General features: G+C 39.9%; 1 protein-coding gene across 3 annotated transcripts in view; it reads right to left on the bottom strand.

Moving 5' to 3' along the window:
• LOC122800189 (eukaryotic translation initiation factor 4E-like) overlaps positions 1-19,627 on the bottom strand; it is a 209,850-nt gene extending 190,223 nt beyond the window's left edge. Inside the window, exon 1 of one of the 3 annotated variants that reach the window (XM_044069696.1) lies at positions 19,585-19,627. In XM_044069696.1, the coding sequence (XP_043925631.1) occupies positions 19,585-19,617 (33 nt within the window). In that variant the 5' untranslated portion in view covers positions 19,618-19,627. Of the gene's footprint in view, positions 1-2,119; positions 2,179-19,584 lie in introns of those variants that run through there. The other 2 variants (XM_044069694.1, XM_044069695.1) reach the window with 2 other exon arrangements.
• Positions 19,628-20,112: the final 485 nt, after the last annotated feature.

The raw sequence follows: 20,112 nt of genomic DNA, 5'->3' as shown, positions 1-20,112 counted from the left end.
CTCAATCCCACAGGATCACTATTATGATACATTTTAAAATGTGCTGCAAGAGGGCTCAAGCCTATTAATATCCCTGTTACTGTAATCCAAGCTTAAAAGCCCTCTTGCTTTCCCCATACAAAATTACAAGAACATTTCAATGCATAAACTATTCCTTCTGTGTTGCAATGTCTCCCATTCAGTGTAAAAATTTAATACATTTTAAGTGTCTCAAGCCTAGCATTTTTAATGCAGCATAAGGGTGATGCAGTGGGATTGCGGGGTACAGTTTTGGAAAAATAGTATACAATGGCAGAGGGAAAGAGGAAACAATACCCAAGAACTGCAAAAACAGATACCAAAAGTTGTTAAACCACCAAACACAAAGAATAAAACTGAAGATGTTCATTTGAAGTTTATCTAAGATTTGACCTGGCTCTTTCCACTGACAGTAACCTTTTACTAAAAAAGGTTATAAAGGCAGAGGTAGTAAAAGATTAACTACAGAAATCACACATTGGATATTCTATTAATGCAATAGTTTTTATACACAGAATTTACAAGGCAGAGGCAGAACCAGCCCACAGACCACAACAACCCTCAAGAGCATTGTCCTGCTTCTAATATAGCAAGAGTCCCATGAATTTTTGCAGGAGCCAGTTCAATCGAGCCTTGTCAAAGCACACTGGAATACCTTCTGTCTTGCTTTAAAGCAAGCATAAATATCAGTATTGCTTATTCAAGTGAAGCCATTTGCTTCATGGTTGTGCAAGAGGCAAGGGAGGATTAGGCATTTCACAGCATGGAATACTAGACATAAACCTCACAGGAGTCATAGGCCTTGAGCATAACTCTCAAACTCTTAGCATAAGAAATCTGAACAAAGCTAAAAATATTGGGGAGATAAAAGCCAAAAATAGTGAGATTTTAAATATTACACGTATATACTTGGAAATTTGCCAGAATAAAAGGGTTTGTCTTACCATGCATTTTTTTTGCAGGATATGAAATCTGAAATTTAAATGCCTGTCATTTAAGTAATGAATTTAGTTCACTGTTTTGCCAGAAAAAAAAAAAAAGTTGAGAAAAAGACCAAAAATATGGTCAGTTGAGAGCTACTTAAACCTGGTAAATGGAACATCGGAGTCTTTATATCTGTGGGACATGCTTGGTCAGGTACATACTAAAAGTGTCATTGCATTATATTCTATAATTGAGCTCATCATGGCAAGGCAGAGAAGAGTGGCATTGCCATTTTGACCTGGATAAAAACTTCCAGATAGCTTTTTTTGATCAGTTATTACAGTGTGGTCAGAGGATAGGGAGTGGTCTATGACGATGTCAAATCACAACAGTCTGGAGGGTGGTGCTATATACTGCAAGCTGCTGTTTAATTATATTCAAAGTTGACAGCACTACACTATTGCACATTTAAATTTATCACACATTTCTAATATGCCACTGATTTGTGTGATTTAGCCTTTACTGCACTAACTCAGTACCAAATGTAGAGTGAATGACAAATTTAAAATTAGTATATGCCTGGACAAGTGACTCAAAAGTACACAAGAAACAAAATGGGTCCCAGCTCTGAGCTCTTATGAATGCCGCTTATCTTGTGACACCAGTTATTTACCAAGGGGTGGCATCTGTTAGCCAGTTATCTTGAAATATAAAAAAAAAAAAAAAAAAAAAACACAGATTAAAATAAAACTTTAGAATTTTTATAGAAAATTATGTTGAAGGCTAGATCCAGGTATGCCTCAAGAACTGCATGAATGAGCTGTTATGTATGGCTGCAGTGGTTATCTGAATTCTACTGTATTAAGTAGACATGACCACCCTTTTACAAAACTATATTGCCGTTTTTAGAATTTTTGAGCCTATGAAATTTTATGGCTTTGCAAATTAGACATCTACATCTATATCTATATCTATAAAAAAAAAAAAAGGATGGGTGCTGCCTTTATAACAAAAAACTGTCTTTTTCCATACCTTATCAATATATCCTGTGAAGATGCATATAGCAAACAGTTTTAGGAAGGTTTAGTAAGAGCATGCTTAGTTCTGTTAAGAGTGGGTTAGTATTGCAGCGTACCAGTGTGTTATTTCTTAATCTGGTATAGTTAAAAAGACTTACCATTATATTGGGCATCAGATAATACATTTCCATTGTATTCCACTTTGGTCTCCCTTGAAGTAACTTCAAAAGATCAGCAATCATTTAAAGAGGAGTCTTTAAAGTGGGCAGATTTAAAATTCTAGGATTTACAGTTCATCAATGCAGCCATTACACTAAGTAGACTTATTGTTATGCTCTGCAATATATTTAGTCTAATTGGGACCTGTTGGTTGATGTTATGTTGGGACACATTGACAGCAGATGTTACATAGGGGCTGAAAGACATGCAGTTGAAAATTGGGTATATTAGTGCAGTTTCAATAGATCTGCCTTTTTAAAATTATTGAATTCTAAGGTATTTGTTGTTCTCTGTTTAGATGCCCTAAAGGAATAGAATACAGATTTGTCCAGAGCTAGGTGGAATGCTAGGGAGAGAAAGATTTGACATCTTTGTAGGCCAAGTATTGGTTGAAGTGATTCACAGTTACCATGTCTAGGAATCTTTGAACATATGTATGATTTACTGGTATAAGTGCTCCAATTATTAAAAGTACAAGAGACCCAGAGTGTTATTCAACTGACAAAAGAGATTTAAACAAAACAGTTAGCAACACCAAAAGAACCATATGATAAAAAAAAAAAAAACTATCATACAGCTAAACAGAACGCTGTCATGAAAATACAAAGCATCAAACAGGGATAGAGCAGAATACCACAATGGAACCATCATTTTGAGGTAGATATAAACAGGAAAGGCAAAATATCATTGCTATTAGTTGAAGGGAATAAATTCTTCACAAAACGGTAAAAAACAAAAGCAGATCAGGATCTGAACATATTCTGCAACAAGAACATGGAGAGACTGACGTGTCCCAAAGGATCCCCACTCTATTGATCAGGTTCCCATGCATCTAAAAAACAGAGTTCATCCCAGACCATATTCAAATTAAACCTTGAAAACTGGATGAGAAATCACAAGTCTACCCAGGTCTGGCCCCCATGTCCCTTGTGGAAAGAGGCAGTCAGTAATCATCCCCCCTACACTTCCCTTAGTTACGTCCCCAACATACCCCCCCCCCCCAAATAGATGCCCATGATACTCTGGATCCAAATGAGTTTGAGGTACACAAATAGGCTTAAACCCCTAATGGGTCATTAGTCTAGGAGTGCCATCCTCCACCAACAAACTAAATATTAGCATTAGTAGGAATACCTAAGATGGCATATAGAAAATATAAAACAAGCAATTTGTTGAATGAACAAAACATTTAAAATAACTGGAGAGGGAAAAATAGCACTGGGTAAAAGAAATCAGAAGTTCTAGCACACAAAATTAAATCGAATGAAGCTACAGGATGTAAACTTGCATATTACAATCACAAGTCTAGATACAGTTATTAACCTCTAGCTAAATAATTAGAACATTGGTAACCATTTGAAATGCTGGAACCTTCTACAGCAACTCCCAAAGTACAGATACCGAACGGCCGAGAGATCGGACTTTATACCATGTTAAAGATGCCATTTCAGTATATTCCCATTTCTGCAAGGATTGGTGATCTCACAGTTTATATATACACACACAAGTTCAGGGGGTGTAGAGGACTTGCCTTTCACATGGGGGTGAAAGATTCTTGCCCCCCCCCCAAAAAAAAAAAAAAAAAAAAAAAAAAGATTTGAGAACAGTGATTTATGAAATTTATTCTCAGGGTTTTTCAGTCTTTTTTCAGCACTCTGCATTGAGTGCAGACATTTCAATAGGAAGCCGTTAACATCTTTTCACAGTAACTTTCACTTCAGGGTAAATAAAAGTTACTTATTTGTACAGATAAGAATGGACCCCAACATAGTAAAAAAGGAAAAAACACCACTCCTTTCCCTGCACATCTTAAGAACTATATGCCAATATCTCTCCCTTCCATCAACATACACGCTATATATGCGGACAGTTTAGTTATTTAGGGAAAATGAAATAACGGCAATGGAAGGATAATCTATTAAAAGGCACAATAGAGACTTGTAAATAAGGTGGAATCCCATCCATGGAATGGATGCATTTCCAAATGCTGCACATTCAATTCTGGAATGTTCACTCATTCGTAAAATACCATTTGAAATGAAATAGACAATGGCCAAAAACAAATATAAACTCTCAGAATTCTATAGAAGGTTTGAGGGGAGACAGAGATTTTGCTCTTCTCCTGGGTTTTTGGTCTTTTTTCACTTGTTGGCACTTGATATTTCAATAGAAAGGGTAATCATTGTGAAATGACAAATCATTTTACAGCAGATTCCCAATAAAATGTAAAACACCAGAGTGATATTCTACAGCAACTTATTTGACATCACTGTTGTACCTTGCCCTTAACCCATTTTTGGGTAGGATTTTAAAACTGTATAGCTCATCAGGTAAGCAACTGAAAACAATTCCAAATGATTTAAACTTTGTGATGCAGGAAAACATTTGGGTCTCTATATAAATGTTGGTTTCACACGGTTAAATAGGAAAAGTCTAACATGAAGACATTATCAAGCAGGGAGAGGAATATGATAAACAAGATGTGGAAAAATAGAATGGTCAGCAGTACAAATATGCTAAAGGAAAACTGCAATCATGTGTATGACCAAGTGCAATCTGTAAATCAGCTTGCTCTTCCTGTTCTACCTTAACAGCTTTGGCATGACTGAGGACAGAAAAAAAAATACTGCTTACTAAAACAGTGCATGGCAAGATTCCATATCCCTTTGGTTGGAATAAAGAATGGTTATTGTTTATCAAGAAATGTTTTCTCCATAAATGTTTATTCCCAAAACATGCAATACAAACCTCATGCACTAAAACTACCATTACGTTTGCACCAATTTGTATTACTAGTACGTTCCAACATATTAAGGTAGCAGTGCTTACAAATTCTGAGTCAGTCAAATCCTCAGTTTCCTTTAAGTTGTATCAATTTCTCAGGCTTTTGTTTAGATTTCAGAAACCCTGTGTATACTTCCGATTGTACAAAGAAAAGCAAAGTTTAGTTATACCATTGCTTCATGGATCCCCATGAAGTTTCTATCAGTTCCATAGAAACTTTTCGTTCTGTTCCAGTTAGCTACTTTGTAATTCATGTGTACCCTTCTTATACTTAAACCCGATGGCCACCCAAGGGTACAGTTTACAGCACACTACGACTTTAATATTTTTTCACAATTGTTGGGTAGAACAGATCCAGCACACAAAGTCTGCCCGCCACCCCTACTGTTACCATGACTGAAGGACTAGACATTCTACTTTGCATTTTATGAACACAGAACTATGCTGTGGTAGAAAGCGGAAAGCACTTTTCCATAACTGACAACTATTGGGCTAAACTGTGTATATTCTGATTGCTGGCATCCCATGGCCAGCAACATTGCTCTTTGGAGTGCATTTCCTTCCACAACCTAGGAAAAGGTAGTTTTCCCACCCATATCTCACAGATTCATGTATAGTGCCCTCCATGGAAGTTTGCTTTCCGTTTCTTCTTACTAACCCTCCTTTCTTATAGCAGGTTTCTTCTATAAACCTTAAACACTAATTGTTAGCAGATTGTTTTGCCCGAATCTCCCACCAGTGGGGAATTCTACTATACTCATCTTGCCCGAATCTCCACCAATGGGGAATTCTACTATACTCTGCTTCACTACTACTTTTCACTTTGCTTCTCACCCTTGTACGATTACAGCACTAGTGGGTACTCTACAATACACTTGGCCTCACTTACATTTGGCCAAATTTCACTCCCTACCATACCTTCCATTCATTACTACAGCTGTACAGCTAAACACATCACTCGCCTCCAGTTACATTAACCTAACAGGACTCTTTGCATGTTGTACTACTTGGTGACCTAATCATACAAGTCATTTATTCACATCTCAGTGTATTCATGAAGCAGCAACATACTCCACTATCTTATAATGTACACAAACTTCACTACCCATTGCACCCACATCTTTTGCCTACCACCTACTTTCATTCACACCTAGGAGGCAATGCCATACCACATTAAAGAATTTCACAACATATGGAGCTAGAGCTGCTCTGGTGGCATATTGTGAAAGCCCAAACATGGGTTTGATTATAGCTCAGGTGACAAGAGTGGCACAGAGATGGGTGTGCCAATCCTGTGGGGAGGGTTCTTTAGATAGTCTCTAAGGGGAGGCATGGTCTAAACATGAGATCAAACAGAGGGTAGGTTATATATACCTGGACAACAGACCCCCCAGGACACTCATTCCTCAATGACCATAGCTTAAATTCAGACATTGACCAGGAGAGATTAACTGGAGTGCTGGTAGACTCAACATAGGATGTGAAGCACAGAGGACAGCTGGCAGAATAGCCATTTATTCCAACCCCCCACCATGTCAAACTGCTGAACACAATCTACTACCTAAATCTCTCGTATCTCAAATCTGCCACTACTCCCTACCATTCTATTTTTTGTACTTCCTGAAACTTTCAACTATCACAATAACATCACTCCTTGCTGGAATGCATTACAATTGGGCACTTTTCTAGAAGAAAAATCTTGTCTGCAAAACTCATCTCATACTCGACTTTTTCATGAAAGGCACAGCAAAAACACAAGACTTCACCCGCATCGATGATGGATTGGGCCACAAGTTGACTCCACTATGTCCTACCAGCTGCTGTTTTTTAGCTTCCTGCCAAGTGATATTCAGGCAACTTGAGTTCTCTTGTTACAACACCTTTCCAGTTTTGTTAAAGTCTGCATGGATCTTGGTTCCCAATTAGTGGATTGTATAGGAATCCTGCTAGTGTCCATGTGGTTAACATATTTTCAAGTTTCCCTTGTTGCCTTCTAACACTTTTTATAAACTTCATCTTTCCATAAACTTCATCTTTCCACAATATTCCCAAAATGCATCTCACCCATGAGCAGCCTCAAGTTCTCATGGCTGATGCAGTGACTGGCCACAGCTCAGCACAGAGTATAGACAGCACTCAGTGCTTGGTATAGCTTCACCTTTGTGGACATACCAAGCTTCACCTTTGTGGACAGTGCAATGTTTTTGATCTCCAGATTTTGGATAGTCTATTGAATGCTGCACTTGCTTTTCCAAGTCTAACCAGAACTTCCTTCTTGCAGTTATCTGCATAAAATGAAACTGTCCAGGTAGCTCTGCTGTATCCAATATTGTTCCTGCAGCCATTATGCATGTTGTACCAGTAAGAGCCATATCATCAGTAAGTCCAAGTCTCATCAGTTGTTGGCATCAACCCATTTCAGTTCCACTGAGTTTCTGTGTAATGCTTTCCACATGACACACTCTAACTATTGTGAATAAGGGAGACAGTCTACATCCCTGTTGTACACCAGTGATCACCACAAACCAGTCACTGTACTCATTCACCTGAACTATGCACTTGCTGTCTTAATACAGACTCACATCATGCCTAAAAAGAAAAGTTATGGAGACTACTTACCCTCATTAGGTTCATAGGTAGGTACTAGGCTATTGGCTCTGGGACCTATACAAGCTCAGCCAAAAAGGTACCCTGGCTTTTGCCACCCAAGAAAATTATTTCCTGTGCCACTGTTGAGCAGAGCCACAGAGGTGATCCCCAGGATGAATTTCACATTTCCCATCAACTCATCAAGATTTTTCTTGAAGAGTGCTAATGAGGAGCTTTGTTTGATATAGATAGGTAGTTTATTCAGAGTATGGGAAGTCTCTGGGACAGAAATCTATCCCTCAGACATGTTCCGTTTATTGTGGTGACCAGGTTTAGGTCCCTAGAGCATGTAGCTTGGAGGGATTGGGATTTCAAGTGGAGCATGTCCAACAGCTCTGGGTTTGACATAGCTTTGTATGTTAGGCAGAGATCACCTCTGAGTAGGCGATATGTGATGGAGTAAAGCTGGAGTTTTTTTGAGATGGTCTGCGTAGGGCATCTGTTTGAGGCTGGTAATCCTCTTTGTGAGGTATTTCTGCAGCCTTTCCAGTTGTTGTAGATGTCTTGTGAGGTACATACCAAAAGGGGCATCATACTCTATATAATGGGCACAATGAGTGACGAGTAGGGAGAACAATTACCTTTTTTTTTTCTGGATGAGAAACCTTTTTTGATGGTGTGCCACGTAGAAGTATTTCCTGACCACTGTGGCGATGTGATTATCAAAGGAGAAACGGGTCTCTTATCACACTTTCGGTGTTAAGTATACTACCGCCTATGTTGTAGTTCATGGGTACAGAGTTTTTACCAAAGGGGATGACAATGCACTTTTTGGCATTGAGCTTGAGGCCATGGCTTTGACACCAGGCATCTGTCTCAGTGAGGCCCTTTTGTAGGATGTCCACATCGTTAGGAGTTTCGATTATGGCTCCTAGTTTGTCATCTGCAAACTTCATTAGCCAAAGACATTCTGTGTTAGCCTGTACTTCAGAGAAGTAGATACCAAACAGAAGACCCAGGACTGAACCCTGTGGTACTTCACTTGTCACTGGTCTGAAGTCGGATTTGGTGTCTGCTACTTGTGGGTTCTGTCAGTGAGCCAGTTGGCCACCCATCTTGTGACATAGGGATTTATACCTAGTTTAGTGAGTTTATCTATAATTCATGAGTGGAGGATGGTGTCGAAAGCCTTGGCAAAATCTAGATAGGCTGTGTGAATCACCTTACCCTTGTCAATGGCTTTGGTGACCGCTTCCCGCTTCAAAGAAGTCTATCAGATTTAGGAGACATGATCTGCCTTTTACAAACCCGAACTGGGTGGGTCCAGAGTTTGGAGATTACCAATGTCTGTTTATAAGCTCCATGATAATACATTCCATGGCCTTGCAGACCAGGCTCATCAGGCTAATGGGGTGGTAGTTCCCATGGTTCATGGTGGCTCCCCCCCTTGTGGAGTGGGATAACAGTCGCTGTGCACCATTCAGTAAGCACAAAGCCTGAGGTGAGGCTATGGTTGAACATGGTACTTATGTGGGGTGCCAGTTCGTTCTGTAGTTCATGTAGAACGCAGCCTGGGATATTGTCAAGTCCCATAGATGCTGTGTTCTTGGCTTTGGAGAGTGTTTTTTACCTGTGCAGCTGTGATTACAGGAACTTTGCATTCTTCTGGTATAGAGATGGGCTCTTTAGGGGGTGAGAGGAGGGTAAAGTTAGCACTGAACCTATCTGCCAGGATGTTGGCAATATCAGTTGGGTCTATATATTTAGTGCCATTGTGCTGTAACTCAGAGCAGATCTGAGTGTTGCCATTGAGATTCTTGACATGGCTATAGAATGCTTTGTTGTTGTCTTTAGAATCAGTGGCGATTTTGTTTTAGTAACAAGCTTTGGAGGATTTTATCAGGGATCACAGCTTCTTACTGAGGCTGACCAGGGAGCTCCTTCACTCATGGGATTTTACTCTTTGCAACAGTTTCTTCCTTTTGTTGTACAGTTTGTTCTTGGCAGGGGACCACCAGATCGGCTTCCTTTTTTTGGAGGACAGCATCTTGGCAGGGGACCACCAGATCGGCTTCCTTTTTTTGGAGGACAGCATCTTGGTTCTGTTTGGGGTAGCACGATCCATGCACTCATATAAGTGCTTATAAAGTGAAATTTGTGTAAGATTCAATAGTCATAACTGTATTGACCATCTGCATGGGTGTCATGAAGTTCACCACTTCTGTCTTAAGAAGCTTTGGAGAAATTTATTTTACCATGGTTTCCTTAATGGGGGTGGAGGCAGGATGTGGATATCTAGGGTAACTGGCATATGGTCAGATTGGACCAATGAGGCATTGACTTCAGGTGTGGAACACCGGTCACTCATGTTGGTAATAATTAGTCTAGGATATTGTTGCCCCTGGTGGGGGTGTGGATAAGTTGATCCAGGGCACTGGAGTTTATGAATTCCAGAAAGCATTGAGTGAAGGAGTTGGTACAAGAGTAATTTTCCCAGTGGTATCGGAAATAAACCCAGGCTCTACCCCATAATAATCAGGAGATGCCAAACTAAGGCAAAGTCCTATACTGGAATGCACGTGGATGACTGGCAAGTGAAGGACTGTGGCAGGTATGGAGGAGAAGTAGCAAATTTGAGAGAGAGAGAGAGAGAGACAATGTACTGGAAAAGCCATATCCCTTAATCAGCAGTTACAAACTCAGACAATGAAAAGGAAAGTGGAGGTGCAGCATCATACATCAACTGTTGAAATTGCCTTGGTATCAATGGAGCCACACTGGTCACCCAAGCGGGTAATGGATGACCAGGTGGTGAGCAGGACATTGTGTGTGCACCAGGCGCAGGAGGAGGAATGTATGGGTATGTGACAAGGCAGAGAATAAAACTCCATTCACATCTAGGACTACCTGTACATCCAAGGTAAAATTGGTGAAGGTTAGGTCAAAGTGGGTGTGCTGCTTGAAAACAGCAGAGAAGTGCAAAGATCTGCTGTAATGCCAGGAGAGGTGAAGGGATTTTACAATACTCAACATGATCTACCAAATGCAGGAGAGGCTGCAGCCTTTGCTATATTGTTGGAAATTGGAAATTCCCATTAGGGCAAATTAAAAGCTATGATCTACCAAATGCAGGAGAGGCTGCAGCCTTTGCTATATTGTTGGAAATTGGAAATTCCCATTAGGGCAAATTAAAAGCTATTGACATTTGTGATCCACATAATGGTGCAAACAAACAAGTGCTACCATGGAGAACTTCAGAACAGCATATCAACAGACTACATAAATGTGGTAAAGTAAATCAGGAGATGTGCTTTTTTTGAAGGACTTTCAGGACAGCATGGCCCTTGAAGTCAGGTACATTTCTACACAAATACCACTGTGATAGTCCGGTGTTTAGGTACTCATAACATCGGCAAACCTCCAAGATTTAAGCAAGGCACAACAGTAGTAGGACACATACTAAACACAACACAAAATTATGTGACAGTTTTACAGACTCCATGACCTAGTGAGCTGCAGGGGTTCAAAATATGTCTGTACTAATGTCCAACAAGACTTTGAAAACCCATAGTATGATCTGGTGTGGGATTTTGGAAACCCTGGATACCACACTTGGGTGGTGTACTCTGTCTCAGGAGTAGTTCCTAAACCCTTCAGTAGTACAGGTGGTTTTCTGCTGTTGGTGAGCTTCTGTAAACTCTGCCTCACAGTTTTTCCCCCCAACTTTAAAACCTCTGCATGACCAGTCATACAGAACACCCTTGCACATCACTGGCCTCCTGGGACTTCTCTATGCTTTCCTCATTTTGTCACCAATGCCAGCATCCATTAGCAAAATACTTTGCAAGGCTGAAAAAACACACACAACCTTGTAGCCCCTTCCTGGCAGATAAAACTTTAGTATGCAATTCTATGATTTCACATCAAGGAGCCTTGGGTTCTAAATCCCAAGCTAAATCTCATACCCCCCCCCCCACCAATCTGGTATGCATCACCTAGACATTCTACCCCTCTATTTGACCACTTGGTTCCTGCAGTTCCATTGAGGACTGGGGATAAATGCTTCCCCTCTAGGGGGATTCAGATTCTCTCATCTGCTCAAAAACCTTGAGCTGACAAGCTTTACAGAAGCAAGCAGAAGAGATTTGCTCATAAGAGAACATCCATCAGGGACCGGGGCCTTTTTCTGCCCATGCACCCTCAGAACTGCAATTTTTGGCCACTCTGACAATGTCTGCACTTTCTTTCCATTAAAGTCCAGCTAGTAGTGATTTCAAATTGCCACCAGAAATCTCAGTTCATTGATCCTAGCCTATAAACTCTTCTTGAAAGGCATTTTTCTTACGAGATCACCAATTTGGCTATACAGCCTCCTGGGATCTAACCTATATTCTGGAAGCTTTGAGATAACCCCCCTTCAGCAAGCCTCATCTGATAAATTTTCTTCCTCAGAAAACCTTGTTCTTTAGTCTTTTAATAACAGGGTTTCTATCGGAACCAAATTCATCCTTTATGACCAAAGTTTCTTCAAAAATCCACCCTGTACATCTTTCATTTTGTTCTGTACTAGTCTAAAAGGAGAGAACTTGCTTCACACCCATTATGGCCATAGGCATGTTTGTAATCTGTAGTTTAAAACCTGCTTTTAGAGATAAAGCCCAAATGGTATCCTGCCACAATGCCACCAAGGGATACTGTTCCAGTCAAAGTAGATGGATGGAATTATGCAAGACACAGAAGTTATGCATTTGCAACAATGCTTGACTGCCGCTATCCAGAGACCATCAACTTTGATAACCCAACTGTCTCCACCCCCTTCAGATTGGCACATTTTCTCTACCATTTCCAGACAGACCTTGTAAACCTAGACTGAAGCTTATTTCTCCACCTGAGATTGCATATTCCTGATCTACATTAATTCCATTTGTGGTTTAGGTACATGCTTCATTGGAAGACAGGTACATTATGGGAGAAGTGAGCTGAAGCTAATTTGCCAGTCATACCCACATGATGGCAAATATTTCATTTGAAAGGGACAGAAGAGAGAAAGTACTCAATACTGGATCTTGGTTATATATATTTCTCACTGAATTTTCCAGAGGTCATTACTAGAATCTTCCTCTCGATCTATTTACTCAGGACAACTATTTCCAAATCAATACAGTTCACGTTCAATGAAATTATGGCATAACTAACATAGTTGAATCCCACTTTACCAGAACAGTGGGTACTTCAATGGATTTTATACAAGGTGGAGATTATAAAGCTATCCTTCAAGCAGCCACTTGTTCCTCCATCCATTCTTTCACTAACCATTACAAACTTTATGTTCAAGTCTACAGCAAGACATGGATTTTCCAACACTGTTTCATGGAATCCCAAACTCTGAAGGAGGACCCTATTCTTCCATCTACCATTTTTTTTTTTTTTTTTGCATGGACTGGTCTTACTGACAGCATACCCAAATGCGAGCCATTAGAAATGGAATGCAAGGGGTTGATGGGGTGGACAAGGAGGTTGTACACATTAATATATTAGACTGGAAAAGGACTCCTAAATATTGGTTTGATACATTTCTGGTTTGATACATTTCTCATCCTTCCAACCACTCCTGACACAGGATAGCCTCAAGCATTCTTACCCAGCTGACACAGGATAGCCTCAAGCATTCTTACCCAGCTTCCACACTGGCCCATCCCTAAACCAAGTGCAACTTCCAGCAAGAAACCTTCTCCAACAAATTGAAATCAATTGCTCTCAGGAAGCAAGGGATCCATTGAGAAATAAGTAGGTGAGGAACCTGGGAGTGGTCATACTTTGGGTAGCAGGCCATTGTCCTTGCATGGAGGAGTGTGCAGTGACTTCAGGGCATCACTACAGGACTGTTTTTTTTTTTTTTATTTCTCCAATTCTTTTGGACTTCTAATAGCTTGAATGGAATGGACCCCATTCCCAAGTCAAACTATTAAAGCTAATGACATTAGTATTCTTTTAATCTGGCTAACAAAGAAGTGGTCTTTGCAGCACCTACAATGTGACCAGTAGTGACTACTCCTGCAATTCATATGGAGTTCCATGCATCAGTAACAAAAAAAAAAAAAAAAAAAAAAAAGAATTTAGTCATACTGTGATAAGACCTGTTGCTCCTTCTACTAAAGGAGCAGTAGTGTTTTCTTCCACATTGCCCTCATTTCTGCCTGCAAATTCTGATTTTATGACTGTCTATAAGCAACACTGTAATCACTGGGTGTAGCAATTTCAATGATCAGTGCTACTTTTGTCTGCTTTTCATAGACTATATTTGTTTTTTTTCGTGTCTATTCTTTTGACCTGCTGGTAATGGTTTTCCCATGCAATAAAACTTCAAGATGCTTTGTGGCTCATGTTTCAAGTTTATTTCAGCTACTTCATTATAATGTTTGCACAATCCCCAATGCAACTTTCCACATTATGCCACCCCTGTATTAAACTCAATATATCCTTTGAGGCTTCTGGTCTACATCTGAAGTCACTCACATATCAGATTTTCCCCTTTCTTTGGGATAAGACTGTGAGCAGTTTTAACCTATCCTACCCCCCTCCACTAGCTGTACTGGCAACCGGAGTCCTTTCCTGAATCTGGGTTGCCATTAGCAGAGACGCTCTGCTTCTGGACCACTGGACTGAAGAGTACAACTGGTCTTAAATACTAACATACTAGACTCGTAAAGACTCCATCCTTTCTCACTTTCTACTGTATGAAAGCAAGCATGGAGGTGTAACAGTACAAGATGGACGGAGGTGTAACAGTACAAGATGCTGTCACTCATACTGTTGTCGATGCATTAATATATATATATATATATATATATATATATATATATATATATATATATATATATATATATATAGCGCATACTACTGTGCACAATACTAACAGGCCAGCACAGATCAACTCAGCCAAGCATGTGTTATAACTGTAGCTAGATCTTTTCAATTAAGGAATGCTGAAAAAACTCCCTCAGATGTAAAAGGATAAAGCCCCGATTATGACTTTGGCAATGCAAATTCAATTTGAGGCTCAAGTTCTTGCAGAGCTGGGAAGAATATCCACCCTAGAAGAGATTACACATTGCTCAATCTGGTGGGAGGACAAGGATTTTAAAATTGGTGACCTGTGGGTCAAAACTTGGATACACTGATCCACAACTCCTGGTAGCCTTTGGTGCAGGCATGCTGAAGCATGCACTTTAAAAAGGGAAAACATTGTGGCCCCCTCCAGTGACAAATTCCATCTTTGCCAAACAAGGGTGGGGATAGGCCATTAAAGACAGACACAAAAAGAAACAAAGAAATTAACTGTGCTGAAGGCATAGCTATAGGAAAATACTATTCCACCTTTCAGACAAAAACAGATTCTAAGTTCTTGCAAATGTATATTCATTACTTCACTAATGCTGTCAGTCTAGCTTAGTGTCTGCAATGCCCTTCTGCTTTCACAATGTTCAGTGCCTTCTCTAGCGAGACCTGCTTTTGCACAATACAGAGAAAGACAAGAGGTTTAGTTGTATAAAATTGGTGAAGAATCTGGATGCACATTTCCCCATCTATACACAAACACTACCCAGCAACTGTGCTGGAAGCTGTGTGTGGGGACCATAGCTTAGAAGTGTTACTCGGTTTCATATCTGAAGACGACCTCAGGTGATGCTGGTGCACATTTATTAGCCGATTGCTTTAGTTTCACTGAAACAATGTGGAAGATTAATACTATGTAAAAAACAGAAGACCAGCTTTTTAGTCATATGCCAAGGCTCCAACAAGTAACATTTTAGAAATGTATTTCAGTACATCACTCTATGTTGAGAGTTTCAAGTATGAGCCTATTTGGTTTTATAAACTGCATGCATGCGAGAGAGTGAGAAAGATCTATTTGAAGGCACATAAAACCAGAACCCTTTCCTTCCATTTTCCTCTGAAGACAGTAAATTCTTATTGAGATTCTTATTGAGAGGTCAGAGTCCATTGGACTCCTGTTATGGGGGGGGGGGGGGGACTACTCTTTGGTTATGGTCAAATCAACAGTAAAGTTTTAATCCATTTAACTTGGACCTCATGTTCAAGCCATCCTATACATCAGCAGTCTATTATTGTTAATGGTACTGCCTGCTATGAACACTACCTTTTTTAATGAATTATTTTTAATTTAGCCTGGTGGTGGTGGGGGGGCAACAGCAAACAAACGGCATCCACAAAGTACTCTAGCTTGATCAGAATTCTATGACTGGCCTCACACAGCTAGCCTTTGAGCTCAGATTCTAGAAATTATCCAACATCGTGCCTACTGCTTTACAACAAAGATCTATACTCTATAGAGATGCTTCACCTAAAGCTGAGAAGTTTAACTGCTCAGCTGAATATGGGGTTTAAAAAAAAAAAAAAAAAAAACAAACTACCCCATATGACAGACGTAAGAAGAGATAACCAAGAAACCATCTTTCTGTTTTTATTACACATCTCATCTCCCTTATGGGTGGGGGGGGGTATGGTTTCTGCCCTTACTCTAGACAGAGTGCAACACACAAGCACAAACACACACACACACACACTTGTAATAGAAGTCTATACGACTACTTACTTATGCAGCACATCTAATGCTGACATTGGTTATTTGTTGCAATGAAGCTTAACTTGTTTGTATACTTCCTTGGCGAGTGGCTCATTTCCCCAAGTGATCCTATTCAGTCTGTTCTGAGTGTTGGGATTGGCTGCAACCTCACCACTTAATACAAGCATCCTCGGAGGACACCATTTCTGAGGAACAGGAGCAAAGTAAATGAGTTCTAAAACTTCCACTTCAAACAGCCTACACTGCTTACTGTCCCCCATGGGTTCCACAAGTAAAAATTGCCTGTAAGGCATAGAAACAAAGTTACTAATTCATTGCATTCACTGTTGCACTAACACCCATCTGTAGGACTACTCATGTACTAGGCATATCTAATGCATTTATACAAAACATCAGATCAATGAAGCACTGGATGCAATAAATACAAGTCAAAGTACAACAGGATTAGGCATGTTAAAGCTTGAACAATTCTGAACGTGAATCAGAACTTTGTTTGCATTTGTGCGCATATTATACACATATGCACACACGCACAGCTACAGGCAGTTGCTCATCTATTGTATGGGGCAAACTGATTTAGTGAAGGGAAAAGGTACAGCCACACTAACCATTTGTTTATTAAAGCTCAAATGAAACTACACATTTTGATTGTATAACATTAACGTGAATTTTAACTGGCCTGCGACATAAATAGAACCTGCTGGAGAGTCAGAGGTTGACACTCCTCTAGAAGACACTACAAGTTCACACCAAACAAAGCCCCTCTAACCCCACAAGTGCAGCCTGGATGGGAAAACATGAATCCCTGCTGAGGATTTCACCTAGGACCCTTCTAGATATGGGCAGTCATTGCTAATTAAGATCTTAAGTTTAGGCAAGATCCTTTATATAGGGTTTCTCTAGTATATTGAGTACACACAGCTAGGCTTACAAAGACCTTCCAGTCAATAGCCCAGTAACCACCTATAAGCAAATGGAGAAACAAATGCAAACATGCTGTCCAGGAGCTTTTCCTACCAAGTCCCCTCCCCAGCCACTCCAGCAATGCCCTGTGGGTAGGGGTCATTGACCAAGAATCAGCACTGCTCTTTCCTTTTCTTCTGCAAAGGGCTTATCAGCAGAACTGCTCTACCAATCCACGATACTCAAGCTTATTTTCTCAGTCTCCATTAAGGAGATCAAGAGAGTCAAGTGTGACTTAAATGAGCCCCTCCCCCCCCTTACCAGAATGGGCAAGTTCACCCTCCTTGCCTGAACTGCCAAGCACCTAATGAAACTTGGTCGTCTGGATTGTAGTCAGGGCTTTATCCCAAAAGGTCACTGGTGCAGGATAAAAACAAAGAAATATTTGAACACAAATATATCATAGTAACATTTTAAGGAGACGAATGCATAATCCATGTACGAGTACTGCAAGTTTATTTCATACCAAAGCCTCTGCAGAGATTGTCCATGTAGTAGATACTTGAGGCTTTAACTCAAAGGGACAGATTTCATACACAGACTTGGAACTCTTTCCTGAAGCAGAAAACACCTTAATGTGCTTGACTAAAGACAGACCTCAGAAAGTACATGCATGTTATCTAACATTATAACTAGGTATGTAAGAGACATGCATATTTTTTTTAAACATTTTTTCCTCCCTTTACATTATCCTACAGTACGCCAGTGCCTCATCTCCATCACCAGGTCTGCCAGCTTCTCTTAACACTTCTGGACTTCTTCCATTTTAGGCTAGGCCTGACAGATTCTAGGGCATACTAGGGGGTATGGCCATCATACTATTATCTGAAGGGGTAGTTTTATGCTTTACCCTGCTCCCAGATTGTTCGAGGAGTGGGAGCACAATAAGGAGAGGGCATAGCACCTTGTCTGCAGCAACTCAGCCAAGTCCTCCACCCTCCCCCCCTTTTGGAACCTACCTGCTTATAAAATAACAACATCCTCAGCCTCTACCAGGGATTACCCTCCTCCCCAGAATGGGCACACCCATCCTCCCTGCTCCATCAGACAAGCTACTAACTTGAACCTGGGTCAGCTGGGCTATAGTTAGGACTTTATCCTCCTCTTGTCACTAGAGCGGCCTTATAATTTACAGTGGCTTCATTTCCATCCGATAGGACAGGGGCTCAAATTCCACATCCGATGGACAGCTGACAAAAAAATGGACAGAATTGAAGGGTTGCTTTTTATTTCAAGGGGAGAACCAAATTATTTATTATTTATGGACATTTGATTACCAGGAAAGCCCAACTGGGTAGGAGCCCATTTTCAGCAAGGGCACAGTAAGAAATGATCCAAACACTAAAGTAATTACAATACAGTGTGAAAGCAGCAAAGAAAAACTGGTAGACTAAGGCAAGGCAGGAAATGGATATTTGTGATCATACAGCATGAAATTTCACAGCCTTGTCCAGGGGGTTCTAGGCAGACTATCAAAAATTCAAGACACCAAGTTACACTTTTCTCTGCTGGAGGTTTGATTCCCTAACAGCAAATATAACAGTAAGATTAAATCCACTGAAAAGCAGAGCATCATACATTATTCCTACTGCACCTTAATCACCTTGGCACTCTACCATCTTAGTATTCCCAACAAGTCATGTCACTGCTCTAGAGTTAAGGAACTCAGGCTGGAAAGTAGACAACAAACCGCTCTTCCTGCACTACTTCTAAAAGGACATACAGTTACCCCCCCAACTTGTAATGTCATTCAAAAAGCCATCCACTCTGTACTCAAAGGCATAGTCTCAGTTTATGGAATAGGTTCTCAGACCCTAAAGTATAATTTCCTGTAAGCTTTGGATGGTTTAGTCTACCCTTCACAGACTAAGAACAGCATTTTACTAAAGAAAAAGCAGCATTAAATGAATCATTTAAATTTCTTAAATAGAACCACACATACTTGAAAAACTAGGAAAAATTACTTAGTAGTGACAGTCTGATTCACAACCTTCACCAGTTCTAGGAGAGACTCCTTAATATAAGGGGCAAACAGTTAAAACATTTTACCAGAATCCATCAAAGCAAATGCCAGTTTATAGTAGATTACAAACAAGACAGCAACAAGCAGCTCAAAATATACATAATTGGAAAGAAGGCTGCTGCTACTACTTCTGCACCAAAGTAACTTTTAGTACAGTTGTCAAAGGCATTCTTTCCAAACAAAAGACTTACAACAGCAAAGTGTTACAGTTAAAAACTAAGAAAACATATCTATCAAGAAATATAATACAGGCTAACAGTTTGCACAAAATTTTGAGGAATGTTTTCCTAAGCCTATTTACACCACTGTGAAACAGCACTCCTAACAGTCAGTCCATAGACGTCTTTAAAATATCATAGCAACCTAACAAAGATAAGCAAACATCAATAAAACTATTTGTACTGCTCCCTACTTGAGTGGATGTAACTCATCCATACCTGACTAGCTGCAGCCATTTTGTACAAGTACATTTTACTCCTTGAGCTAGTCTTTATCTAGATTACTGCAGGTGTGCTGGGGAGGAGACAAGTTAATAGACTCTTAAAGGGCTACTTCGTTTTGAAGAGAAAATAAATCTGCATAAGAACAGGTTTTCAATAGAAAGAGACACTGTTTCAGGAAAGAATACACTGCACAATAACTCTTAAAAGAGATGTAATTTTGGAAGTGGATTTACAGCTTTGGGCTGTATGTTTTGGTGGATGTATGTACTATAATCTTTCCAGTTTTAAATTGCTTATTGTGACTCATTATTCCCCCATTTTATTTTCTGTTGTTTATAATCTTGCAAATGGAAAAATAATATAATTCTTTTGAAGAAAAATACAATTATCATCTGACTCACAACAGCTATCTTTCTTACAGGATATATTGTTACTAGAAATTATTTCCTTCAGTTTATATTGATATATTTGTAAGTTTGTTTACTTCCAGATATCAGGTGGGTGTATGCTGATCAGAAGTGA

The sequence above is a fragment of the Protopterus annectens genome, chromosome 4.part0, assembly GCF_019279795.1.
Source record: "Protopterus annectens isolate FY-2018-M chromosome 4.part0, PAN1.0, whole genome shotgun sequence".
NCBI lineage: Eukaryota > Metazoa > Chordata > Ceratodontiformes > Protopteridae > Protopterus > Protopterus annectens.
Note: the sequence above shows the minus strand (reverse complement) of the source record. Positions and strands in the feature narration are given on the sequence as shown.